Here is a 25,996-nt window from a genome sequence, read left to right as displayed (position 1 = left end):
TGAGATCATCGAAAAGGCCACAAAAGCACTCAATGAAATTTTTTTTTTTTTTTGTATTGGGGATTGAACTCAAGGGCACTCTATCACTGAGCCACATCCCCAGCCCTGTTTAGTATTTTATTTAGGACAGGGTCTCACTGAGTTGCTTAGCGCCTTGGGCTGAGGTTGGCTTTGAACTTGCCATCCTCCTATCTCAGACTCCCAAACTGCTGAGATTACAGAAGTAATCCACTGCGCCCGACCAGAAGACATGACTTTTAATATGACATATCTCTTGCTGTTTGGCCGACCAGAGTCCAGATGCCTTGGCATGGCATCCAAGACTCTCTGGCTCCCAACTACCTTTCCAGAGTCATCCGCACCACCCTGCTCCCATCTCGCTTTAGAACTCCTCTCATCAGCAAGTTATCTCCTTTGGGCAATTTGCTCCCCTTCTCTTCCTCGTAACCATACCATTGTAAAGCCTTGCATTGATATGAGCCAAGCTCAAGTCCTTCCTATGTTACTTTCTCCCTGTATCCTTCACCCTCTCTAGTTATTTTCTTTTCCTTCTCTTCCCAGCTAAAGTTTATGAAATCGCCTGCACTTATGAGCTTCCTTAACATCTTTGTTCCCCACCTCACAGTATTTGGGATTAAGCTCCCTCCACCTCACTGAGACTGCCTTAGCACAAATACTATTTGGTCCTTCTCTTAACTGACAGATCAACATCAGGACTATGATTTGTTCAAAGTTACCAGCCCATCTTTGATTTGGTCATTTTCCCCCTGTCTGTGTACAGTGTTAAAAGGAAATATAACTAGGATAGGAATAGAATAAACAGCATCATTACTTTGTGCTAGTCCTTCATGAATTTGTTACCAGCTTGGCTTCTAAAGGCATTTGTGTTTGCTATAGTGTAGGCTCTTCTCTTAGCTTCTTAGACTTTTTCTCAGTACCTAGGCAGTATGTTGTAGGGGGCAGAATATGAGCTTTGGAGATTAGCTTGAATCCTAGACCTGTCTCTAACCAGCTGTGTGAACTTGGATACATAACTTAATCTTTCTGAGCCTTACCTCTCTCGTGGTAAAATGTGGATAATCAGCCAATGTAAGGTATAAAGACGGCTTTGACTAGTAGGTAAGGTAATGTACCTAAGCCAGCACTAAAAGCAGTGCCTTTCCTGTAGAGCCTGATGTATTCATGTCTTCCTTTTCTTCCTCCTTTCCCTCCACTAGCCCCCTGATATGTTGGTGCTTGGCCTCTAGCATAAGATCTCTTAGTAGATGTGTTCACTTGGAAGTCCTGTCTTCTAAAGGCCTTCCCTACTATTCCTGGAGGTGATACCTGAACAGCTCACTTTTTGTTCAGAGCTTCTGTCTTGCTTCTGATTCTGCAGGATCCCAGGCTCTCTTTTTACCCATACCTTCCTCTCAACTTGAACTATTCTGGGTAAGGCTGTGCCCTCGAGAATCATCCTTTTAATGCCAATCTGGCCCTTTTTCTACTGCATTCCCTCCCTAGGCAATATCATTCACATTCATGGTTTCAACCGTCTTAGCAACTTGCAAGCTGCTCTGGTCCTAACCTCCCTACTAAGCCTGGAATCTGTTCTAACTGCTCTTTGGATAGTGCTTTAACCTACCTCTCCCTTATTGGCTTTCTTCTATGGCTTCCCTTCTCAGAAGTCCAAAGTCTTTTCTCAAGTTATGGACTTAATGTTTATGTCCTCCCTCCCAACCCCCGCCGTTAACATGTTGAAGCTCTGACTTCACCATTACAGAGTACTTGGAGATGGGGCATTTGGGAGGTAACAGGAGTCAGGCCATGAGGGCAGGGCCTTCTTGATGGGTTTAGAGAAAGGAAAAAGAGATTTCCTTTTCTCCATCCCTCCAGTGTACAAACCAAGGAAAGGCCATATAAAGACATGAGAAGGTGGCCTCTGCAAGCTAGGAAGAGCACCCTCACCAGAAATGAAATTGCCTAGTACCTTGATCTTAGATTTCACAGCCTCTAGAACTGTGAGAAAACAAGTTGTTCAATCCACCTAGTTCATAGTCCTTTGTTTTGGCAGTCTGAGCAGATTTTCATATCCAGAAAGCTCTGTATCTGATGTCTGCTCATCCTTCTGACCTCATCTTCTTCTTTTGCTCACTGAATTTGACACATTGTATTCTTTGGATGCTTCAAACACTAAAGTATGCTCAGGCTCTGAGGCCTTGGCATTTGGTGTAAGTGGATGGGATTTATGGGGAAGGAGTTATTTATAAACCTCCCTCTAAACACACACAGATCTTAAAAGCAATGTTTGTATATGTGTAGTTTAGTTTCCTGATGATAGGACTAGTAGTTTTTTGTTTTCATTTTTGGGACCTTGAGATAACTCCAGTACTTTACCACTGAGCTACATTCCCAGCCTTTTTATTTTGTGATCCTCCTGGCCAAGTAGCTGGGATTACAGGCGTGCAAACTACTAGGACTAGTAGTTTTTTGTTTTTTAAATCAGATTTTCAATGTGAACACCAAAAACCCTATCCCCCAAATAATGAATTTCTCTTATCTCTCCCTTCCCATCTACCTTCCTCATAGCTGCTGCTTAATTACTAAAAACAGAGGCCTGCTGTTAGCATCACTCTTTTGGTTTTGACTTTAACCTCCTCTCCACTCCCTTGAGGACAGCATGAAGGTTTCTCAGCCTAGCTTGCCTTCCACTGCTCCCTGAACACAACATGCACTTCTAGACTTGTCTTTGCATCTTCTGCCTGGATGCTGTCCCTCCCTCTCTGTCTAGTGAACTCCTACTCATCCTTTAGGACTCCTACAGCTGGCCTTCCCATCCAGCCAGCCACTCTTCTACCATGCTGCCCTGTGCTCAGCCTTGCCTGCCCTGATACACATGCTCCTGGATGACAGGTCTGTATGCCTGTGTTCTCAGGAGGTGGTGGGCAGGAACTCAGACACCCTTGAGATCCTAGAGCTCAATGAGAAAATACCCCCCACCCCTTCTTTCTTGGGCCAAAAAGAATGGAGTCTTCTATCACTCAAGGCAAAATTAAATAATTTTAACAGACTTTATTGGTTTTCTTTGAGTACATTTGCACAGGCTTTGGAAGAGCTCTCTGGGTTCTCCTGGTCATCTTGTTTTGGAGCTGCTGCAGCTGCAGCTTTAGCTTTAGCTTTTAATATCCTTTTTTGTTTCTTCAGCTTTTTTGCCTCCTGGAAAACCTGCGGGTTGGAAGGAGGCAGGAAGAGACTTTGTAATCATATGCAAAACCTATGACTTGGAGGTAGGTAGGAACCATCTCCCCCAGGTGGTAAGCCCAGGCTTCCTCCATGGGGTTGGTGACCTGTGACCTCCTTGAAGCCAGTTCTAGGCTTCTAACAAAGACAGGTTTATCTCTCCCTTCTGCACCCTTTATCAAAGTCCCAGTGAGGCTGACCAAAGGAGCAATTCTGATTCATACCCGGAGGCACAGAGCCCTCTTGGCCAGGAAGCGGCGGTGAGCAGTTCGGTAATAGAGAGGGGGAAAGGTGTACTCAATTCCTAGTTCCCTGCATGTCTTCTCAAAGACATCATAGTTGGTCTTACGAAGGTTTTTAAGCATCTTTTTCCTCTGGTCAATGCTCATCAGTAGATAGCGTTTGTGTGCTTTATCCTGCAGGAAAATCTGTGTTACTTTTAGTATTCTAAGTGTTATTGTTGTGACAAATGTTAGTGCAGTTCCGAAGAAGGCACTGTCATTGTTGGTTGCATTTTACAGATGGGAAAATAAAGGTTCAAAGATGTTATGATTTACAAAAGGTCCTCAAACCTGTTGATGCTGAAGTAGTGTCTTGAATCCGGGTCTACTGAGCTAACTCCAAATCTTATATTCTTTCCCTTATACCACCTGCTTAGTCTCTCCACAGCTAGCAAACTGTTAGCTAGGGTAGAGACAAAGGAAGGCCTTGTACTCTTCCTGGAGATCCATGCCCATGGCTGGGGGCTGCTTTATGAGGGGCTTCTGCAGCGGGGCTCGTATTCCACACCCAATGTGATCTCCAAGGAGCAACTAGCTCCAGAGAGCACTAAAGTGCCAGTGTATTTTATTAAAAATAATAACAATTGGGGCTGGGGATTTGGCTCAGTTGGTAGAGTGTTTGCCTCACATGCACAAGGCCCTGGGTTTGATCTCCAGCAACACACACTCTCTCTCTCTCTCTCACACACACACACACACACACACACACAAATCACAACTGCCTAATTTGCCTAATTATAGCAGCTCTGTGCTAGACACTGTGCTGATAGGGCATAATGGTCAAGCATGTGGGATCTGCAGCAATGCTGACTCGTTTGTTTCAAGTCTTGACCATTACTTCCCTAGTAGTGTGCCTTGAGGAAAAATGTAATCTCTCCATGACTAGACTATCCCTCTGTAAAATGGGAAAGAACAAGTTATAGGGTTAAAAATGAGAAAATGCAGGTAAAGCATATAGCACAGGGCCCAAGACTTCCTATCCATCATGCTGGCTGCTATTATTATTTCAGGTAGCCCAGGCAATGCTGTGAACAGGTACTTTCATATTCCCCAACTTACAGATAAGAGACCAAGGCTCAGACCTGTAACTTCCCCAAAGTCACACAGCTAGTTAAATGGAAGTGGCAGAGCTGAGATTTGAACAGGGCAATCTGACTCCATTCATGCACTCCACAAATATTTATTCAGCACCCACTGTGTGCCAGACCCAGTGACCATGCTCTAAACTTTATTTTTTTTTAGTAGTAGATGGGCACAGTACCTTTATTTTGTTTTATTTTTATGTGGTGTCAAGGATCAAAAGGAATGCTTCATATGTGCTAGGCAAGCACTCGACCACTGAGCCACAACCCCAACTAAACTTAGCGTTCTTAACCACTAGTGAGTTGGTCTAGCTCTGTAAGGTTCCCATTTTCCCTTTGGAGGCTGGAGGGAAGTGTTTTTCCCACTGACGCTGATGAGGGCACTATCATGTCACAGCCACTGGCTTCATAGGACCCAGAGCCCCTCACCTCCCAGATTCCTTTCCCCCAGCTGCTGCTGTTTAACTGTGAATGATGCTCAGGATTTACCTTTCGATGTTTCTGCATGTGTTCTTCATAATTGCGGATCTTGATGGTTAAGGCAACAACTGAAACCACAAACCACAGAGGATGAGAGCTGGGCAAGGAGGAAGGAAGGGCCCAGGCCTGCATTATGTTTTGAGAAATGAAGGAGTAACAATCACCAATGCTCTTGTACTGCTCTTTATAATCCCAAAGCACTTTAAATTACAAGATCTCAAAAGACTTTACATTGTCTTTCCTCTAGAAAGAAAATTCCATAGAAGGGAAATTCCTTAATTTTATAAAGGTATCATCTAAAAACCATAGTAAACAGCATTCTTAATGGTAAAACTTCAGAGCGTTCTCGTTAAATTCAGAAACTAGCACATCATTCTCTCATGGCTAATGATTTGATACTGTACTCAAGGTCCAGCCAATGCAGCTGATGGGATCCCAAGAGTGTCTGGATCTATTCCTTGCCTGAACTCTTCCAGCTGCCATCCTTATTTCTGTGCTTTCACTACTGAGTTTCGAGGACTGTCAGCTCTCACTTGTCTCCCAAGGCCCTGGACTATATCCCCTTCAGGCACCTTACTTGATTCTCACCTGTAAGGTGGGGAAAAGCGGAAGTTGGTTCCACAGAGAAGCTGTCACTCAAGTGGGCATTTTCCCAGGACACACACAGAATTCTGCGTGTACTGCAGGGAGGGCAGTGGGAACCTTGGCTCTGACCACACGGCCCTGCATACCACCTTAGCTACAGAGCAGAAAGAGACTGAGGGATCTCCAGAGCAGACACTATGCAAAACATGCCTGACCTTCAGAAAAATGAGTGATATAGCACTGATGCTTGTGGTTAAAGAGGACTCTAGTTACCACCTCACTGATGTCTTGACAAACAGCCCATCTGTTCCTGCCAACCTGGGAGATTTCAGCAGTGATCAGACAGAAACGGGCAGGGTAAGATAAGCAGCCCTTAGGTGGATGAGATGTCCCCAGGCCAGTCAGGGGTTCAGGGAGGCTGAAGGGAATTGGAAACTCACCTTTTCAAAAGGGGCTAGAAAGGACCAGGAGTTGGGCCTCTAGACCCCCTCCTTGGGGTCTAGCCTTGGCTATTTGCTAAGAAGAATTCACCAGATTTAATCTCTGGCCAGGGAGAAGAACAGAGTGGAGGCAGGGGTGGCGAGAAGGAAGTAGAGGCCATAATATAGTCCAAAGGCAAGGGGGAGGAAACACAAAGACCCCCCCCCCCCCCCAGGTTCACCAATCTACCTCATTGCTCCTAGTGGTGGATGAAGATCAACACCACCAAAAGCAGGGGGAGGTGGCGGGGCTTTTCAAGAACATCTAATGGGGACTATTGCCAATTCCAGCTGGAAACCTCAGTAGGAACATTATGCCCTTGGGAGTGCTCATAGTGTCTCTGTGGAACATAAGGGCTCTGTAGATGTGTCTTTTCCTTTTTTTTTTGGTGGTGCTGGGAATTGAACTCAGGGTCTTGTGGATGCGAGGGAAGCACTCTACCAACTGAGCTATATCCCCAGCCCCCTTTTCTTGTTTTGTTTTGTTTAGTTTCTTTGTCTTACTTTTCTTATCAGAGAGTTGAACTTTAGTTTCCAAGGTGTGTTTATGTGTTCTAGCTTCTCAATCCTGCCACGAGTTAGGCAGCAGTACTGTGCCCTAACCCGCAACTTCCTGCTCATTCAGAAGAGGAAACGGAGGCTCTGGAGAGGACTTGCCCAAGTTCACAGAGAATTACAAGGCAGGACCTGGGTGCTGACTCCAGAAAACACAGCTTGGGATCCAGAGTCCAGTTTTCACTGTCCTAGATCCTTATATCTCCTTTTCACAAGACAAAGTGTACTTGAGCCCTAGATCAGGTACCAGCTATCAGACACCCCTGCACCCCCACTCCCCAAGAGCCCTCTGACCAACTTCGAGCTTCCAGGGATCTGGTGTCCTCAGGGTTTTCCACAACTTTTTTCATCAACTGTTCTTGCTTGATTTTTAGCTTCTCTTTCTGTTGAAGACAAAGATTAAGAAAATCTGTGCAGTCTGTCACGCCCTAAGAACTAGCCCTTTTGCCTGCAAGGCCATACCTCCCGTTATAGCAACTAGGCCCAGAAAACTCAGGGCTGGACTGCACAGGGCTCATGAAGACCTTGGTCAAACAACATGGCTATCCACATATGATGAGCCCAAGGCTAAAGCCACTTATACAGAAATGGCTTGTCAGATGAATGTCCACAGTTTGCTCACTCAATTGTGCACAGGTCTTTATCGAGTATCCACTGTCTGTCAGGTGTTAGGGGGACAATGGGGAACAAAACTATCCTTTTCTTCGAGGTGTTCAGTCTGGGGGTACTGACATATAGACACAGTGAAGCTGGGATGCATGCTGTGACTGGAGAAACATGGATTGTGGAGTGCTAACCAGGGTAGGAGGGAGCCCTAGAGAGGCCAAGGCACAGACACTCACCTGGTTGGCCATTTCCAAAGACAAAAGTCTCTTCACAACAGCATCAACCCTGTGGAAAAACCAGAGCAATGAATGACAAGTGTGGGAGGAGGGGGAGTGGAAGAAATGCTGTTTTCACTTTAGTTTAAAAAGCAAGGATGAGGGGCTGGGGATGTGGCTCATGGTAGAGCACTTGCCTAAGCACGTGTGAGGCCCTGGATTCGATCCTCAGCACCACATAAAAGTAAATAAAGTAAAGGTATTGTGTCAATCTACAACTAAAAAATAATTAAAAAAAAACACAAAACAAGGATCATTGAAAATTCCTTCTACAACAAATAAGGATCTCTGGAGGTGGGGAGCCATTTTCCAAGGCATAAAGTCTGCATGGCTCTGGCTTGCTGGGCTGAGAACATGGAGTGATATAATTACAGAAAATTACAGCTGTTGGCTTGAGTGTTCTAGTCTTATCATAGGAAGGGCAAAGGGAGGATTTTCATTTTCAGCTACGACATGGGTCAATATGTCTTTGAGACACTTCAAAACAAAACTGCACATTGAGTGAGACTGTAGGATGCCTTGAGTGGAAGCACTGCTTCCACTGAGGAGGACCTGAGTGTCTATCGGCACTGGATTCAAACCCCAGCTCTGCCTCTTAGGAGATACATGACAGGGGACATGGTTTCTTCTCTCACAGGGCTTTTGTGAGGATCAAGAGATGGAAATTTCTACAAAGACCCACAAAGCATGTTAGCTCCTTGCTATCTAGTAGTAGGTCTTCTCTCAAGAGTACTGGGGGGTGGGGGGCGAAGCAAGTAGTTGAGCTCCAAGAGTCCTATCTGTCCCTGCTGCCCATTCACCCTGACTATACCTGGGTCTTTATATCTCTCTTATTCATTGTATAATCAAGCCTAAGATACAGTAGGTCAAGTCTCTTTCCCCACTCCCACCAATTTTCCCTGCCTCCTCAAGTGGGTTTCTTCCTGCTTACTTCTCAATTCCAGGGATGTTCTGGTAGTCTTTGAGCAGCGTGGAAGGGGGTGGATCATTGTCTTGCTTGGGCTGGACTGTCAAATATAGGGATGGAAAACACCAAGTCAACTCTGACTGCTTCTCCTCACATATTCCCCAACCCTATGAGAGATATCCAGGGTCTCAGACACAGCATTGGATATCTCTGGGCTTAGTTTTTCCTTTGCAAACCCTGTAGGCACTTCGTTTGATATTTCATTCTGCAAAGAGATGGTCTTTGCAAGACCTCATACCTGTGCCTGCACCTCTCAAATACCTGCCTGGGTTCTACTGTTATCAGATTCCCCACTAGGTTGGGCTCTCCAATGGACAGGATTGAGTTTGATGCCCTTTGTACACCCCCCCCCCCCAAGTCTGCTCCATAGCCCAGTGCAGAATAAGCTTTCAACAAACATTTGCTGGCTGATTCAAGAATTAAATAAGGGGGTTGAGGAAGGACAGCTTTAGGACAGCTGAAACATAAGTATCAAGTATAGAGCACAGGAAAAGCTGAGCTTTGGTGTTTGCATCCCTGCTGTCCCTTGGAGGTGAGGGATACACCTGGGGTAGATCTACTTGTCCTCTCTAGTCAGACTCTGCTCTGCTGCTATGCAAACAACACTAGTAGCAGTAAGTTCTAATATATACTATTATTTATTAAGCACAGTGCTAAGTTTGTGTTATCATAGAATCCTAACAATAAAGCTCTCCAATGGATACTTTTACATTCATTTTAGAAATGAAACTCAAAGAAAGTAACTTGTCCCAAACAACTTAGTTACCTAGTAATGGTTATGCAAAGGGAGACATAAAGTGCTATATTCTAGGAAGGCCTGGGTGGTGTCAGCCTTGCACCCTTGCTGGCTAGCTCATTTTCAGGCATTCACCCTTTGAAATCTCTTGTTCATACCTTCTTCCCCGACCCTCATGAAGGCTTCTGGCTTAGGGATTTACATATTGTTGACTTAGTCTTCTGACCCCTTTGCCCACCCATCAAATAGCTCTAACTTGCTATCTCGGTCCCTTTGGCCACCCCAAGCCTTCCAGGCGGCCTCTCCTGCCCCAAGTTCACCTACCTGGGTTTTGGACGGCATATCCACGAGCCGCCTGTAGGAGACCTACGCAGAATAGAGAATACTGAGACCCATTTCCTTAAACTACCCAGCCCTGATTCTTTCTGCGCCCTTCGCATTACCCTTCCTCCACGGTCGGTGTGCCGCTGAGCCGAACTGTCGCCCCTTTTCTCCTCCAGCCCCTGCCCAAGTCTCCCCGACCTCGTCTCACTCCTTGGCCAGCCACCATTCTCCCTCATCCTGTCGCTGCCTTCTCCCCTATCGCGTTCCCGGGTATCCTCCATCCCTGCTGGCCCCCATTCCCGACTCCCGCAGTCCCATTTCTCGGCTCCTCACTTGGAGGCTGCAGGCCCCACTGGCCGGAGAGAAGCCTGGCGTTCCCTCTCCCCAGCAGGCCAAAGGCTGGGGCCTGGGTTATTGCCTGGGTTCGAACCGAACTCAGGGCCCTCCATGCGGCCCTCAGCATGGTGACTTCCGACCCCAACCGGGCCCGCGCCGCAGCCACTGTCCCCTTCGCGGTTACGGACAAGGCTACACGGGCGCCGCCATGATGGCTCAGGTTCGACCAATCGAGGCAGTTGCTCGGCCTGAGCAGACGAGGACCGAGAGAATGGATTGGCGGGCAGGACTTGGTGAGTTCGCGGATCGCTAGGTGGAGTTGGTCAGCGGCGGACCAGGTTGGGGGCGTGGCCCTGGGGTTGGTGCTGTGCGGTGCTGTATAAACTCGAAAGTGCTACTTTTTCTTGGACGTGCATGCTACCTTAATCCCTACGTCCCTGGCCTCGTGCTCCGGTCATTTCGGGGCTTTCAGGAGGAATTGCCGTAACCTTCTTCGTCTTCTCCTTCTGCCCTCCCTCCCAGAAGGTCCGCGATGAGACCCTGTCAGAATCAATGGGGCACAGGGTCGTTTCATGCAGCCTTGTAGCCTGGTGACTAAGATCGCCGGTTTTGGAAGTCCGGGAATCCTAAGTCGGCCAGTTACTATGTGACTCTGTGAGCAAGTCACTTAACCTCTCTGGGCCAGGTACTTGTCCATTAAATGGGAACGGTAGTAAGTAACAGCATCTCTCTTTTAGGTTGTTGAGAGGATTAATCCTGGCAGTTGTTTGCAGAACACTCGATTAAGTAATAAACATTCAATAACTGTTAACTATGATAATATTTGTGAAATGAGGGGTGTAAGGGCAAATGTAAATTAAAAATAAGAATTAAAGTTTAATTTTTCACCGGTGCGAAAAGACTCTTCTCCCCTCACTTTTCTTCGAGCATTTTTTTTTTTTTTAAGAAAACTTGTAATTGTGAATTCTTTCTCTATTCCTTTTGAGATGCATGGAAATCTTTTTGTAAGGTAAGTAAACCTCTTACCAGTTTTACAACCCAGGAATGTATTTCCCAGGAATGTACACCTGGGATATGTAATCCTGAAGGATATTAGTGCCTTATCTCTCTCCTGGTTTCTTTGGGAGAGTAGGACCCTAACTTCCTGCGGATGCCTGTCTCCCATCTGCAAACCTTTCTGTGATAAAGAAAGAAGTTTATTTTTACTTTGCACAGAGGCAAATTAGCAAACCCAGGTAGCTAACCCATTTACCAGATGAATTTAGGATGAAACTCTGTGTGACAAATGGAGCTATCAAGTCCTCCTCTTACTTGAACACTATTTATCTCTCCTTTTTTGGGGGTTCTGGGGATTGAACTCAGGGGCACTTGACCACTGAGCCATATCCCCAGTTCTATTTTGTATTTTATTAGAGACAGGGTCTCACTGAGTTGCTTAGCGCCTGGCTTTTTGCTGAGGCTGGCCTTGAACTCGCTATCTTACTGTCCCAGACTCCTGAGCTACTGGGATTATAGGAATGCACCACCTCCTCCAGCTATAAATTCTCCCTTCAAGTTGTTGTTCATCTTTAAAAAGTATGTGCATGAGTTGTATCTACTTGGCTTTATAGAATGGTAACATTTCTTTCTGTCTTTGCAATCTCTTTAGTGGATTGCCTGCCCTGCATTCTTATTCAATAATAAAACTGTTTTCTTGCTCTTTTGCCCTTGCAGGGAAGGTTTCTGGGTTGACAGGAGATTTTGTTTTCAATTATGTATCCCCAATAGGGGTTAGTCTTTTCCAAGATCTCTTCGCCATGTCCCACAGTGCTCTGTGACTCCCTGCACACAAGACTTACTGCTGTTCCATAATGATCAGTTTTGAGCCCTCAGAGAGCGAGTGAGCTGAGCCATGTATGAATTCCTGCTCTGGCACAGGGTCTAGATGCTAGACAGGAGCTGGCTGAAGGAAAGAAGGAAGGAGGGAAGGGAGGAAAGTGAGGAAGATGATTTGGAGATTGTAATCGACTGCTAGGGCCCTGAGAAGAAACAGACTCAAGTACACTCAAGAGTTTCCAAAAACAATAACAAAACCCAAAATAAAAATAAAAAAATTTAAACAACGATTATTACAGAAAACAAGCACAAAAAACTAGAGGGTGGGGGGAACAGAGTGTTGTCTGGTTTTTAAAGTATGCAGGTGGCCTGGGACATGGTCACTTGGGGGAAAGAGAGGGACAGGGGGCCCTTTCCTGGGGCTAGGTAGTTTTTAGGGATGAATGGATTTATTGACCCTTCCTCTGGATAGTCCAGGCCCTTAAAGAGGCAGGCCCAGTGGGGAGACTCAGGGAGCCTTAAAAGCTCTCTAGTTCTTCTACCCCATGGACCTGGAGTCCCTGCAAGAGGGGGAAGTCAACCAGTGGCCCAAAGACACAGTCATTCTCCTGGCTTTGGGGTGGGGGCACTGGGGTCCCTAGGGGGCTGGTCTGGAACCAAAGATTCTCGTAGGACTTAGGACTTGGGGTGAGGCCCCCCAAGAGAGGCTGGGTGGAGTCACAGCGGAGGTAGTGCCCAGGCTCTGGACTGGTGGGGCTGCCCAGCACCCGCCCATAAAGGACCTGGTCACTGATGCCAGACTGGGGCTGGGACTGTGTGGAAACTGCCCTTGGGTCCCCCTGGAGCACATAGGCCTGGACCAGGGTGGGGAGGCCACAGGTCTCTGAGCTGTCACCGGACTCCCAGGGCCCTGGCTTCTTCTCCTCTTCTTCTAGCACGGTGATCTTGGTGATGGTTGGCATGCCAGGGTCCCAAAGACTGGGCAGCTGGAAGGTCTCCTGGACACAAGGACATGGAGTGAGCATACGGTTCATGTCAGGTGTCTGCCCCAGCCACTGTCCCTTCTTGAGTTGGGGCAGCTGTAGGACATCCCTGCTGCTATCTGGTGGAACACACAGGATCATATTTGCAAGGCACCTGTACATTCCTGACACCTGTCTGACAGGAGCAGCAGTGTGCTGCTCAGACTTGGCACTGTGGATATTCTCATCTCACAGTGAGGTGACTGGCTGAATCCTTGAAATGGGCCAAGTTGGGACTCAAACTCAGGGTGGCTTCACTCCACAGGGAAGGAATCTTGTTTCAAGTGACGGGGAGGCCTGTGCGCTCATCCTAGGGAAGGAATCCCTTTCCTGAGATTGAGCCTGGGCCCGCATCTCCAGCCCCTGTCCCCTCTCCTCCAGTTCCTCACCTCTGCCATGATGGTGGGCACCCAGGAGCCCAGGCTGCTGTGGGCTGGGTCTGGCACGCTTGGCCAGAGGGAATTCTTCCTGCTGGAGAAGGGGGGCATGTAAAGGCGGGGGTCAGGCATGCCTTCCCAGCTTTCCATCCTTTGTCCCGCTCACCCCAGCAGCTGCCCCTTAGTGCAGAGAGGAGGAGGTGGAGGGTCAGGCTTCCCAGACATGGGCCCCAAGGTCTAGGCAGGCTGGGCCTTAGACTGACCCACCCTGGCCTGCAGTGCCCTGTGGGTAGGGGTAGCTGGGTGTCGCTCCTCCCAGAGGACTCACCTGGGGCTGCAGTAGACCCAGGCAGTTCTACAGAGGCAGATGGACAAAACCAGGAGGCCAGACAGGCCTAGGAAGATGTACAGCTCTGACTCCCCTGGGGAGAGGGGAAAGCCAGGGAGGTGAGGACACGTGAGGAGGGTGGGTTTCCTTCCTCAGGCTCAGGTCCCCAGGCAGGACCAGGCACCCTTCCACTGCCCAGTCCCCCTTTCCCCTTACCTAAGGCCAAGGTCATCAGGGTGAGGCCTGTACTGTTGGTGGTCCCAGCCTGGCTGGCAGCCATGAGGTGGACGTGGTACAGACTTGCGGGTTTCAGGTCATGGAGGACAAAGCCACGGGAGGAGGCATTCAGGATGGTGGCTGGGATGGGGCACATGCCAGCTTAGCTGGGGTGCTGAGGCTGCCTCTGTGACTGCCAAGCACCCCCTCCTGGGCCTTCTGGGACTGTGGGAGGCTGAGGATAGACTCACAGGAGGACTGGTCCTGGAGATTGGTCCAGAAGATGGTGTAGTGGGTGAGTGGGCTCTTCCCCAACTCAGGGGGCTCAGGTACCCACTCCAGCTGTGCCCAGGTCTTGCCAATGTGCTTTAGATGGAGCCTTGGGGCACGGGAGGGGGCTGTGGGAAGAGAGTACAGGGGAGGGGTTCAGGGCAAAGAAACTGATTGGACTTCTGTGGGTCCCTGAACCCAGGAACTGGGACATACTGTGGATGGCTGAGAAAAGAGAGTCCAAGGGGACATCCTCCTCCCCTCACCCCCAGTACTGATGAGCCCAGGGTGCTCTACCACTGAGCTATACCCCCAGTCCTTTTTAATTTTTATTTTGAGACAGGGTCTCATTAAATTGCCCAGGCTGACTTGGAACTTGGGATCCTCCTGCTTCAGCCTCCTGAGTTGCTGGGATTACAGGTGTGTGCCACTGCGCCTGGCTTTGCAGGGATTTTATCAATTACATGGACTGCTAATAGGGAGCAGAGCCAGGACTTGAGCCCAGTTCTCTTTGACTTTAAACCTACTCCCCCACCCCGACTTCTTCCAGGTCTACTTTTGTCTGACTCACTGTCTGATCTCTGCCACTCACTCTCTGAATCTATCAGATGTGGCACCTGATTTCTGTCAGGGCCATTGATCAATTTTATGAGACTTCATCTCTGAAATCTGCCAATTCCGTCCCACTTTCTATTAGCCCACCACCTGATTTCAGGGGTCTGGTGTAAACCGAGGGTCATCTTAGGACTGGGAGTGACCCTCTCCAGGGCCAGGAGTCGGGCGAGGCAGGACATGTTCCCTCATATTTGTGATTGCTGGGGCCCACGCAGGCCCTGGAGGAGGGAGGAGGGGGTTTGGGGGAGGGGCCTGAAGGCTGACAAACCCATCTCTTGGGAGTAGGCGTAGATTTGCTTGGAGGGTCCCCCGGTGCCTTGGTATAGGGGCGTCACAGTGATCTCATAGAGCTGAAAGGGCCTGATGTTCTCTGTAGAGAGAAAATGGGGGCAGGCGCTCTGGTTGGGACTGACCTCTGCTGAGGACCAGGATCTAACCTGGACTGTTGCCATGGCTAACCTGGCCTCAGGGCTCAATGTCACACTCCCTTCCTTAGATCATTGGATGGGGTTAGGGAGAAAAAGTGCAGGAGAACGCTAGCAGGGTGGCGGGTCAGGACTGTAGAGAGGGGACCAGGTTGGACTGCAGGAAGAACTTCTGGATGTGAGGATGTGAGGTGAGAAGGAGGAGGGACCAAGCAAGGCTGGGGACTCTGCCTCGAGGGCAGTTGATGCTGCCCTTGCTCCTGTCCATCAGTCCCCAGCTGCCCCACCTCTCAGGCCCGTCTCACCCTGCAGCAGGGTCCCCGTGATGTTCTCGTCAAATTCCATCTTCCAGCTCTTATTGCTGCTGCTGGGGCTGGGGGGACCCAGGCCCCACTCTATCAGATAGCCCTGAGGCCGAGGGCTGGGGGGCTCCCAGTGCACCCAGAGACTGTGAGGATCTCGGGCTGTGGCTTGGAGTCTGGTAAGGGGTGGGCCTGGAGACAGAGTGGACACGGTGGAATGAAGGTGAGAAGAACACAGGCATTGGAACCCGAAGCCTGGGTTCAAATCCTAGCTTTGCTGCCTACTGGCTGGGACACCTTGGGCAGGTCAACCTCTGAGCCTCAGTTTTCTCATCTGTAAAGTGGAAGTGATGATGAAATTTCCCGTCCTGTAGGGTCTTGATGCAGATTAAGTGAGATGGTATGCACTACAGGCACAGCACAGTGACGAGCGTGAGCAGTGCTGGATGACGACCTGAACGCTGTGGAGTTCCTGGTATGTGCTAGGCACAGTCCTTGATGTGGGTTAACTCACCGAGTCCTCTGTCCCACCAGGGAGGTACCACTATTGTCCCCATTTTATCAATGAGGAAATTGAGAGACAGAGAGAGGTTGAATGATTTATTGAAGGTCACACAGCTCTAGCCTTAGTTGTTATTGTTGATATTGTGGTTATGCATCCCGAAGTAGGAGAGCCCATGTTTAGGGATGCTGCGGGGGTGGTGGGTGATCAGTTAGCTCATGGACCATGTAGTAGTTGGAAAAGCTCAGGGCTTTATCACTCAGCTTTCTAGGCAGAGCTCAGTGTGTGTGTGTGTGTGTGTGTGTGTGTGTATCGACACCACCACCAGCTTAACCTGATTCTGGCTGATGATGGTATTAGTAGCTAACCTGTATGGTGCAGTTACTTTTTGTCAGGACCTTCAGAAGGCACAGTTTCGTCCCCATTTGCAAGCTCTTGAGTAGACAGAGGCCAGGGAAGGGAGTAACTTGCCCGGGTCACACTGTTAGTGAGTTTCGAGGACTAGATTTCAACCCAGGAAGTCTGGCCTTCAAATTTATACCCCCACCCCCACTGTGTTCTTCTGGCTGCCAGCTCCCCTTACCGTTGCTCTCCAGGAAGTCCACTGGGATGAGAGTGGGATGAGAGGTCCCCGCCGTGTTGTAGGCCACAAGGGTCACCTCCTGGGCTTCTGAAGGCAGGCAGAAGGTGCAGTTAAGGTCTGTGGTGTTGCAGAGGGGCAGGGCTGTCTCAGCCTGGCCAGAGGGTCTCCAGGAGAGCAGGTACCCCTGGATCTGCCCACTGTATTCCTTCAGGGGTGTTGGCTGTGGCAGGCAGAGGAGGAAAATAGAGAGGGGGTATTCAGCTTGTTGTGAGCAGGGAAGAGCCTCTAGTGGGGGGGCAGGTCACAGGAGCTGAGCCCCAGCGGGAGCCAGGCTTCTAGCTTCTTCCCTCCCTCCTCCCCGGGTCCCTGTGCCAGGTTCTAGGAGGGAGGGAAGGGAGAAGCCAGTGGCCATTCCAGGCCCTAAACCACTCATTGAGTGAACCTGTGGGGCCCAGGGGCGTCCTGCGTTGCTGCATTGCTGAGGGTCACTACTCGGCTTCTTAGGCACATGCAAACTGCAAGTCACCTGTAAATGCCCCAAGCCTCCTCGGCCTGTTGGAGTCCTGAGCCCCAGCTGCAGGGGTCTGCCTGGGTTGGAGGGTTGGCTTCAGAGGGACTCACCTTCCAGAACAGCTGCACGCCCTTTGTCCTGGGGTCCAGCTGCCTGTGCCGCCACCATGTGTCCAGTCTGACGATGGGGGCTGTGGATGGAGCAAGAGGAGGAGGGGGTCTAGTCGGGGAGGGCCCTGGGGAGGGTCCTGATGGCTGCTGCAGACCCCTCACCTCCCGCTTACCTGGCTCAGCCGTTCTCAGCTCCAAGCTGGGGCTCCAGCGGCTCCAGTGGCCGGGCAGGTGAGAGCGGATGCAGCGCACCTGCAGGGCGTAGGCTGTGGCTGGAGGGAGCCCACAGAGTTCATGCTGGAGAATGCTGGAGGGCAGTGTGGCCACCTGGGGGTGTGGGAGTCTGAGCCTGGGTCTCTGGATCCTCCCTTCAGCCCCCTGCAGGCCCCTGAGGGTGCCCCCGCCTCACCTGAGTCCAGTTGGCCTCTCCACGCTGTGGCCGGAGGCGCAGCTCACACTCCTGGTCCATGAACAGGCTCGGCTTCCATGGCTCCCATTGTAGCCACAGGCAGCCTGGCTGGCGTGGGGCCACGGCCCACAGTGTAGGGGGCTCCAGTTTCACTGCAAGGAGTGGGGTTCTCAGACCTCTCCCTGTCTCACCCTAGAGAGCTCTGCCTTAGCTCTCTCTGTCTCCCTGTCCAGGTTCCATTTTCCTTCCTGGGTCTCCATCCATGTGGTCTCTGTGTTTTTGTCTTTGTTTCTTTCTGTCTTTTCACTCTGTCCACATTACTTTTCTGTGGTTTCCTACTCCTGTCCCAGGGCCTTTGCACTGATTGTCACTTCCGCTTGGAATACTTTCCTCTCAAATTATGCAGTGGCTTGCTCCCTTGGTTCCTCTAAGGATCTACTTAGTTGTCACCTTCTTGGTCATCTGACCTTCTGTTTTATTTATTTGGCCCACCAGAATGTAACATTCTGAGGGTGAAATTTTTGATGTTTTATTCACTGCTGTATCCCTAGGACCTCAAACAGTGCCTAGCACACAGTAGGCACTTCAAGAAATTAGCTGAAAGAAAGAAAGGATGAATGTGTTTCCTGGCCTGTGTCCTCATGCCTGTCTCCAGCTGTACCCTTGTGGTCCCTCTTTTCTGCCTCTCTATCTGGATCTTCTGGGGTCTCCTCGTCTGTCCCCAGGTCTGTGTTTCCCTCTCTGTGCATCTCTGGGTCTGCCCATTTTGGGGACTTCTCTCCTCCCCTGCACCCAGTATCACCCACCAACATCCATGGGATCAAGGCACAGCTTTGGGGACAGGCTGGTCCCCAGCGCATTCTCTGCCTGCACTTGGATGACCATATTCTGGTACAAGAGCAGGTGTTTGCGGGGGATGGAGCAGGAGCTCTGCCCGTCCTCAGGCACGCAGTCCGGAATGGAGTCCTCCTGGGTCTGACAGTTGCTCCGGCTCCTGCCAACAGGCCAGGCTTGGGTGCCAAGCAGAGAAGGGAGACGATGCCCCCTGCTCCTCCCACCTCTGCCTCTGGACCTCCAGCCCCATGGCCCCACTCAGGCTCCACCCAGGATCAGAGGAAGGGGCTGGGCCAGGGCCCCTGCTCACTTGAAGCTCTTTAGGGTGAAGTTGGTGGGCAGGTGGGTGTCCGGTCCTGGCTCCCACTGGCAGGTGAGACTGTTGGTTGTGAGGTTCATGAAGCAGGACAGGTTGGAAGGCACGGCAGGAGGGTCTGGGAAGAATGGAGGGCTTTGGGTGGGACCACTCAGAAAGCTTCTGCTTGCTTTGTTTCTTGCCTGCGTGAGTCCCTCTGGGGTCACCTTGTCCATTCCCCGGTCTCCACTGCAGTGTGACCACGGAGAGGCATCTCTGGGGGAAGCCAGTTGCAGGCATATACAGGGCCAAGCATCCCAAGCCCCACCAGCCTGTGGTCCTGGCATCTAACCCTCCCCCACCCCCAGGCCCCTTTCCTGTGGCCGTGTAGCATCTGGGTTTCATTCTGGCGCTGCCATTCATTAGCCACATGATTCTGATGTTACTTAGCTGCCCTAGGCCTCCGTTTCCTTATCCATAAAGCTGGGCTGTTGGTCATCGGGATGACTGAATGCCTTCCATACCCGGAGTACTCAGAACAGTCCTGCACGTAGCAAGTGCTAACCACCTACATACCTGTTACTTGATATTACTGATTCTTTTTTTTCTTTTTTTGGTACCAGGGATTGAACCCAGGGGCACTTAGCCACTGAGTCACATCCCCTTGCCTTGCATGTGTGAGGGACTGGGTTCAATTCTCAGCACCGCATATAAATACATAAATAAACTCATTGACAACTAAAAATATATTTAAAAAAGATTGAACTCAGTGCCTCATGCCTGCTAGGCAAGTGTTCCACCACTGAACCACAACCCCAGCCCTCCATTTTCAATTTTTATTTTGAGACAGGGTCTCGCTAAGTTACTTAGGCCCTTGTTAAGTTGCTAAGGCTGGCCTTAAACTCTCTCATTCCTCTAGCCTCAGCTCCCAAGCCTCTGGGATTATAGGTGTAAGCCACTGTGCCCAACTGCTGTTACTGATTCTTAAATAAGAACCTTGGTCCTTGTTTTCTCCTTATGCCTCAGCTTGACTCCATCCTGCTCAATTTGGAAAGAAGGCTAAGACTTGGATGGGGGAGAAGCTGGGCACAAGCCTAGTGGGTGAGGCTGCCCTCTTTGGACCCGCCTCCTAGTCTGAGGCTTATTCAACAGACACATAGAGAAGTAGTGGTTGCCACCCTGCTTGAGTGCCACACTGCCTGATATAAATCTCATTCCAACCTTATTAGCGTGTGACCTTTGGAAAGTCACTTATTCTTCCCAGATGTCAATTTCCTTATCTGCAAAATGGGGCGAAATAGTATTACCACTGACAGGGACAGTTCCCTGGGATCAGACCCATGGAGTGCTTATCCAGCAAGAGCTCCTAGTGGGGCTGGCAGGAGAGCACTGCAGGAGAGCAGCCAGATGGCTGCAGGACTTACGGCCTGCCCGCAGCTCAGCTTGGTCCAGGACTTGCAGGCTGTTGCCCCAGCGCAGGCAGCAGGAGAGGAAGGCCTGACTGTGGTTGAGGTGGGCCAGGGTGATGGTGGACTTCTGGGTTCCATCAGGCAGGCGCTGCTGCCTGCCCCCAGGCTGCTGCTGCGCTCCCAATTTCCAGAGAATCTGTGGTTCTGGGTCCAGGAAGCTGCAGTTCTGGCTGATAACGCAGGAGGCTGTGATGGGGTCCCCCAGGCGGACAATGGGGGCCGAGAGGCTGATGTGCCCACACTCCTCCCAGCCTGGGTGGAAGAGAGTGGGCCATGAAGGACTCCTCTGCCTGGCAGACCTGCGCTGGGTCTAGGCCTTGGGCACGCCTGGGTTCAGGGCTCTCATCTCCCTGCCTCGTCCCTTAAGACATGGGACCTGGAGGCGGGGGTGGGTATGGGCACTGTTTGAGGCTAACAGTGGTGCTGGTCAGTGATGGTCAGCGACTCTATAGACCCTGAGTTGTAGCACGTGCTGCTTCCCATGGTGTGAATGCTCTCATCACGACTGATGTCAGACCACCACTGAGTCCTCCCTGAATTCAGAGCAGGGAAGAGGCGTGCACAATCAGTCCTTGCAAGCCAGCCCAGCTCTCCACCAGAGTCCCCCCCCACCCCCCCCCAGCGTGATAAAAGTAATGTTTAGAGTGATGAGAACCCTGCAGCCACCACAGTCTCCTCAAGAGGCAAATCTGATTGTGTGAGCCTCCTCTGTCACAGCCCTCGAAAGGAACGCCAGTGTGGAAGACAGCATGGCGTGGCGGGGCAGAGCCTGGACGTTGGAACGAGACCGCTCAGGTTCAGATCCCGGGTCTGTTGCTTGCTAATGATGGGACTCTTGCGGGTGTCACTGAGGTCTTTCTGTGCCTCACCTTTCACAACCATAAAAGGGTGATAAAAATGGTCCCTACCTTAGTGTCACTGGAAGAAACAGATGTGGTCACACACGTAAGGCACCTGGGCACAGCCTAACCCTCAACCCTGCTGCCCCTGGGGTCTTGTGCCAGTACCTGGCATGTAGGTGCTTGCTGATAGTATTAGGATAAAGACCTGGATCCTTCTCCCAGCCCTGAGACCTGAACCCCTGCCTCATTTGCTCCATTCCAACTCAGACCATCATCTTGGCTGCAGCCATGTGGGGGATATATATATATATATATATATATATATATATATATATATTTTTTTTTTTTTTTTTTTTTTTTTTGTACTGGGGATTAAACCCAGGGGTGCTTAACCACTGAGCTAAATCCCCAGCCCTTTTTTATATTTTAATTAAAGACAGGGTCTCACTAAGTTGCTTAGGTCCTTGCTGAGTTGCTGAGGTTGGCTTTAAATTCAAGATCCTCCTGCCTCAGGATCCCGAGCTGCTGGGATTACAGGCATGAGCCACTGCGCCCCACCCACTTAGACTCTCAAGTCCTGTGAGGCCGGAGACCTCGACCGTTTTGCTTATTGCTACATTCTGGGCATAGAGTAGGCCTGTGGGGACTATTTATTGAATCAGGAGTGGACACACACCTGGCCCACGATGCCTCTCTCCTCTCTCAGGTGTTCTGAGGCCCATTTTGCTGATGGGGATGCTGAGGCCTTGAGAGGAGGAGCTGTTTGCCCAAGGTGACAGAGCAAGTTCACGATTCTCAACGTGGGGCTTTAACTGTTCCGCAGACTCAGATTTCAGGCTGGAAGGGACTCTAAGAAGTTATGTGCTTCAAAACACTACCCGACACCACCTGAGCTATTTTTGTATGGCCTGCTGGCTAAGAAACCTTTTTATATTTTTAAATGGATAAAAGCAAATAAAATAAAAACCACATAAGAATGTCAGAGACTGTATATGGCCTGAAAAGTCTAAATATTACTCTCAAAGTTTGCTGACCCCTGTCAATCCTGGCCTCAGCTTGCATACCCTCAGAGATGGGAAGCTCTTTACCTCTCAAGACAGAGCTTCTGGGGTTGGAGGACTCTCCCTGGGCTTTCTCATTTTAGGATGAAACCTGTCTCCTGTGGCTCCTTCTGGATCCCCTTGCAGCTTACAAAAGACCCAGAGGTTTTGTCTGACAGCCTGGTAGAGATGTATAGATAAGACCTGTAGGACCCCCACCTTTCCTGGGATGACCCCCCAGGCCCTCTCACCATTCCTCTTGGTGGGTGAGGCCTGCAGGTGGGTGCACAGCTACCCCACCTATGGCTCCTATAATCCTCCCGCCTCATTGCCCACCCCCCACCTCCCTACCACACTCACTTCCGGGCAGCAGCAGGATGATCAGGGCAGCTTTGGTCAGGGTGCAGGCTTCCAGCCCTGCCATAGCGCCAACTTGGTGCTCACCTGGAGGCAAAGGGGGGGTGGTCAAGGTGAAGGATTTGGAGTCAGAGCTGGCTTAGCCAACTTACTTGACCTATCTGAACCTCAGTTTCTTTGCAAAATGAAGTTAACAGCAGCCTATTCTGCACAGGGCTTTGAGAAGAAGACACGAAATTAAGACAAGGGCTTTGCCCTGTGCTGGCCCATAGAAAATGACTCTGTGACCACTATAGTCATCATACCTGCCTTCCAGGAACAGGCAGGGACAGGAGCAGCAAGGAGTGACATTCTTCCCCTTTTCCCTCTATCTAAGCCAGGCACTCTCCAGAAAGCCTCAGACAAGGGTTTCTTGCAGATAGTTTATTTTGGGAAGATCCTAGAAGCAGGTGAGACATTGGCAAGATTGAAACAGGCCAAGAGGGCAAGCCAACTTAGGGCTGTGATGTCGACTGGTCACCTCTGTGGACAACTGGGGTTGATCTACTGAAAGTGACCAAGGAGCCCTGTAGAACACTGCTCCAAACTGTCTACCCAAGGGACAGTTTATCCCTTGGATGGGAGGCAGGACAGAAACCTCTCCTCACTGACTCCTGCCTTCCCGTTCATTGGTCCAGAGATGCCCCTTGGCGTAGGTTCCTGGCCTCTCCAGGTTGCACGTTTGTGAGTACCAGTAGGTCCTGTAGGTGAGCCCTGCCAGGTCCTCCCAGACTCCCTTGAAGAGCTCCACAGAGTGGCTGAGGTCAGGGCTGCAGGTCTCACCTGCAGGAAGCTGGCTGCCATGGCAACGGCTACAGGAAAGAGCAGACTGAGAGGCTATCAAGTGGGCACACAAGGCGTCCCAAGTGCCCCCAGTTCTGGGGTGCACATGACTATAGACTTCTGTAGTCGTTGTCACAGTGTCTAAATGGAGGGAGCTTTGGCTCCAGTTTAGGGAGTATACACATGTTTTTATCACCAGGGTGGGTGTCCAGCCTAACCCTCAACCCTGCTGCCCCTGGGGTCTCATGCCAGATGCTGATCCTCCAGCATTAGTTGGCTCCCTATGTCTGATCAGTGGAGATCGCTGACCAGCCTGCATGGGCCCAGCACATCCCCTGTGCTCTGCAGGGAGAAAGCTAGGAGAATCTTTCTCTCCCTCTCAGACAGAGGACTGGATAAGAATGGCCCTGATGGGCTGACCCTGCTTGTCCGGGCCTTGCCTGAACCCCTAATTTATCATTACGTATTGCAGTATCAGGATACCTGATGACTGCTAGGTCACCTCTGTGCAAATCAGAGGAAAAAGCACCCCTTCCTCTGCCAACTGGGGGACAGGCTGGATTTCAGTCCCCAGTTGCTCCTAACCCAGGTAACTTGTGCACTGAGAAAATGCACAGCCATCCAGAGCACTAATCAGAGGTTGGCAACCTTCTCACTAGCACACACTAGTTTGGTTATCTCCCTGGCCCAACACACATGGGCAGGGGAAGATTTAGATTTAGATTTTTTTTTAGATTTTGGGGTCTTGGTTCCCATCTCCCTGTGGTTTGGGTCATTCTCTGGCTCTGCTGCCCTAGCAAGGGTCAGCTGCAGGCCCAGCCTTTGCCTAGGGAGGTACACACTGGCTCTTGTCCAGAGTGGGCAGTCAACCCAGAGAAGCCCTGGCTCCTCCCCCTGGGTTGCTGAATGTGGCCATTTTTGGTCCCTACAGCATATTTGGTCTCTGGTCCCCACAGCAGTCCTGGGTACCCAGGGGCAGGGGAGCTGCCACTTCCTGGAGCACAGTCTTACTCTCCAGAGGGCCAGGATGCAAAGAGGCTGGGAGCCCAGAGTCAGATCACCTGCTCCGGCCTCTGGCTCTCCCACTTACCAGCTTCGTGACCTTGGACAAGTTACTTCACTCTTCCGAGCCTCAGTCTCCCCATCTGTGAAAAGAGGTGACAATAGTGCCCGCTTCTCAGTGTTGTTGGGACAATGAAATGGGCTCTCAGTGACCACCGGGGTTTCCATGAGCCATAAAGCAGGATGCCATCTCATGGAGCCCAGCATGGCTTAGTCCCCTACTCCCTGGCTGAGTGGTCACAGCCGCCTAGGACTGCCACCTTGTTTTTGTCTGGGTCACACTGCAGTTTCAAAGCCCCATTCTAGGCTTCCCCTTGTAGTTTCTTGTCCCTCTGTGCCTGCCACTCCAGCCACCTCTGCTGGGCTCTGCAGCTCCCTGGACCCTCAGTCCCCAGCACTCAGGATGCCTGCAGTGGCTGCTGCCACACCCTCTTTCTCTCCCCTCTCCCTTCCTCCCAGCACACTCTACTTCCCTCCTCTGCTCCCTTCTCCATTCCTGCTCTTTTGAAATTCTTTCTGTGGGAAGAGGGAGAGAGGGAGGATGGGGCTGGGAGTGAGTCAAAGGAGAGGGCTTCCCAAATGTGGTTCAGAGACAGAGAGGGAGGGGCAGAAAGGAAAAGAGACAAAGAAACAGAAACCAGAAAAGAAACAAAGCAGGACAGAAGGACCGAGGTAGGCTCGGCTGGAAATGGTAGAGACCTACAGAGAGAAAGAATGAGGCTGGAGAGGCCAGGTCGGGTAGTAGGTGGGCCAGGCACTGCCATGGGCTCCAGCGTGAGTAGGGGACACCCAGGGAGGGCTGAGTCACACTGCAGTTTCAAAGCCCCATTCTGGGCTTCCCCTTGTAAGGTGCCTGTAATCCCAGCGACTCAGGAGGCCGAGGCAGGAGGATCATAAGTTCAAGGCCATTCTAAGCAATTTAGTGAGAACCTGGCTCAAAAAAAAAAAAAAAAAAAAAAAAAGCATTGGAGATATAAATCAATAGTAGAGCACCCCTGAGTTCAACTTTCAGTTAAAAAGAAAATAGAAAAAAGAAGAAGAAATGAAGAGGCTCCAAAATAGAGTCTCCAAAAGACAGAAAAAGAGTCCAAGAGACCCAGAGACATCTCAGAGGCCAAGAAAATAACCTGACATCTAAAATTCAAGGTTAAGAGACAGAAGCGAGAGAGACAGACTCGGAGAGGGGGCGGCTGAGGGGAAGAGATGGGAACTGAGAGTGAAGCAGACCCAGACCGGAGCCGGCTGCCTGGCACAGGCAGCCACGCTGGCCTCAGAGAGACAGAGACAGGAGAGGGGGACGGTTGGGGCCATCCCTGATGTGAGCCCAGCTCCGTGTCCCCACAGAGAAGTTGGTATGTGCAACTTCCCTGATGCAATCCCTGAGAGACACCTGGTTCCCAGGGACCCATCTCAAAGACAGGAGCCTGGCCCGGGCCCACGACCACGGGCACCTGGCGGAGCTGGGGGAGTGGATCAGGACTCAGCCCTCCCTGGGTGGCCCCTACTCACTCTGGAGCCCGTGGCAGGCGTGCCTGGCCTCCTGCTCTCCACCCTTCAAGGCAAGTTCCTGAAATGGGCCACAGTCAGGCTTCTTTCCCCAGCCCTGTCGTTAATGACAGGCCGGGGGCCTGGGGATTGCGACACCTTCCCGTCCTCCCTCGTCCCTCCCCTGCGCCTTTGCGGGCACAGGCAGCCCCTTCCTCCCAGGAAGGTGCCTGTGAGGGCAACTGGTGAGGCCAGACGGCCTTCCTGCCTCCGGGGTCTTAAGGGCTGGGTATGTGGCAACCGTGTCCCCTCTCCTACCTCCGGATTTCCTGGGCTCGGAGCCTGGAGGCCAGGCAGGACCAGGTTGCAGCCGGGCAGAG

General features: G+C 50.8%; 2 protein-coding genes across 5 annotated transcripts; both read right to left on the bottom strand.

Annotated features, from left to right (window-relative positions):
- Positions 1-3,031: 3,031 nt before the first annotated feature.
- Positions 3,032-10,173, bottom strand: Mrps15 (mitochondrial ribosomal protein S15). 3 transcript variants are annotated; one of them, XM_076860737.1, is made up of 8 exons: positions 9,923-10,169; positions 9,590-9,631; positions 8,494-8,569; positions 7,524-7,572; positions 6,980-7,064; positions 5,072-5,130; positions 3,444-3,635; positions 3,032-3,204 (listed from the first exon to the last, which is right to left on the bottom strand). In XM_076860737.1, the coding sequence occupies exons 1-8, from the start codon at positions 10,050-10,052 to the stop codon at positions 3,052-3,054; spliced, it is 786 nt and encodes a 261-aa protein (XP_076716852.1). In that variant the 5' UTR covers positions 10,053-10,169; the 3' UTR covers positions 3,032-3,051. The 3 variants fall into 3 exon arrangements, with proteins under 3 accessions (XP_076716852.1, XP_076716853.1, XP_076716854.1); XM_076860738.1 differs by lacking the exon at positions 9,590-9,631 and having other exon boundaries at positions 9,923-10,173; XM_076860739.1 differs by lacking the exon at positions 8,494-8,569 and having other exon boundaries at positions 9,923-10,172.
- Positions 10,174-12,004: 1,831 nt separating this feature from the next.
- Csf3r (colony stimulating factor 3 receptor) lies at positions 12,005-22,314 on the bottom strand. 2 transcript variants are annotated; one of them, XM_076862954.1, is made up of 15 exons: positions 22,251-22,314; positions 19,964-20,260; positions 18,555-18,678; positions 18,217-18,404; positions 17,411-17,562; positions 17,175-17,328; positions 17,002-17,081; positions 16,381-16,600; positions 15,299-15,487; positions 14,837-14,938; positions 13,935-14,081; positions 13,684-13,824; positions 13,468-13,561; positions 13,152-13,233; positions 12,005-12,819 (listed from the first exon to the last, which is right to left on the bottom strand). In XM_076862954.1, exons 1-15 carry the CDS (start codon positions 22,312-22,314, stop codon positions 12,259-12,261), a joined length of 2,595 nt encoding a protein of 864 aa, XP_076719069.1. In that variant the 3' UTR covers positions 12,005-12,258. The 2 variants fall into 2 exon arrangements, with proteins under 2 accessions (XP_076719069.1, XP_076719070.1); XM_076862955.1 differs by having other exon boundaries at positions 12,005-12,738.
- Positions 22,315-25,996: the final 3,682 nt, after the last annotated feature.

The sequence above is a fragment of the Callospermophilus lateralis genome, chromosome 7 (assembly GCF_048772815.1).
Source record: "Callospermophilus lateralis isolate mCalLat2 chromosome 7, mCalLat2.hap1, whole genome shotgun sequence".
NCBI lineage: Eukaryota > Metazoa > Chordata > Mammalia > Rodentia > Sciuridae > Callospermophilus > Callospermophilus lateralis.
The sequence above is the reverse complement of the archived record's forward strand: the minus strand, read 5'-3'. Positions and strand labels throughout refer to the sequence as shown.

Bases quoted from the DNA above. Each gene is read 5' to 3' on its own strand.
- Mrps15 (XM_076860737.1), bottom strand. From the start codon at position 10,052: ATGCTGAGGGCCGCATGGAGGGCCCTGAGTTCGGTTCGAACCCAGGCA. The intron at 9,632-9,922 runs GTGAGGAGCCGA...TATTCTGCGTAG, and splicing joins GTGGGGCCTGCAGCCTCCAA to GTCTCCTACAGGCGGCTCGT. The intron at 3,636-5,071 runs GTAAATCCTGAG...ATTTTCCTGCAG, and splicing joins ACATGCAGAAACATCGAAAG to GATAAAGCACACAAACGCTA.
- Csf3r (XM_076862954.1), bottom strand. From the start codon at position 22,314: ATGGCAGGGCTGGAAGCCTGCACCCTGACCAAAGCTGCCCTGATCATC. The intron at 20,261-22,250 runs GTGAGTGTGGTA...TCTTCCACCCAG, and splicing joins CATCCTGCTGCTGCCCGGAA to GCTGGGAGGAGTGTGGGCAC. The intron at 15,488-16,380 runs GTAAGGGGAGCT...CTCTGTCTCCAG, and splicing joins GGACTTCCTGGAGAGCAACG to GCCCACCCCTTACCAGACTC.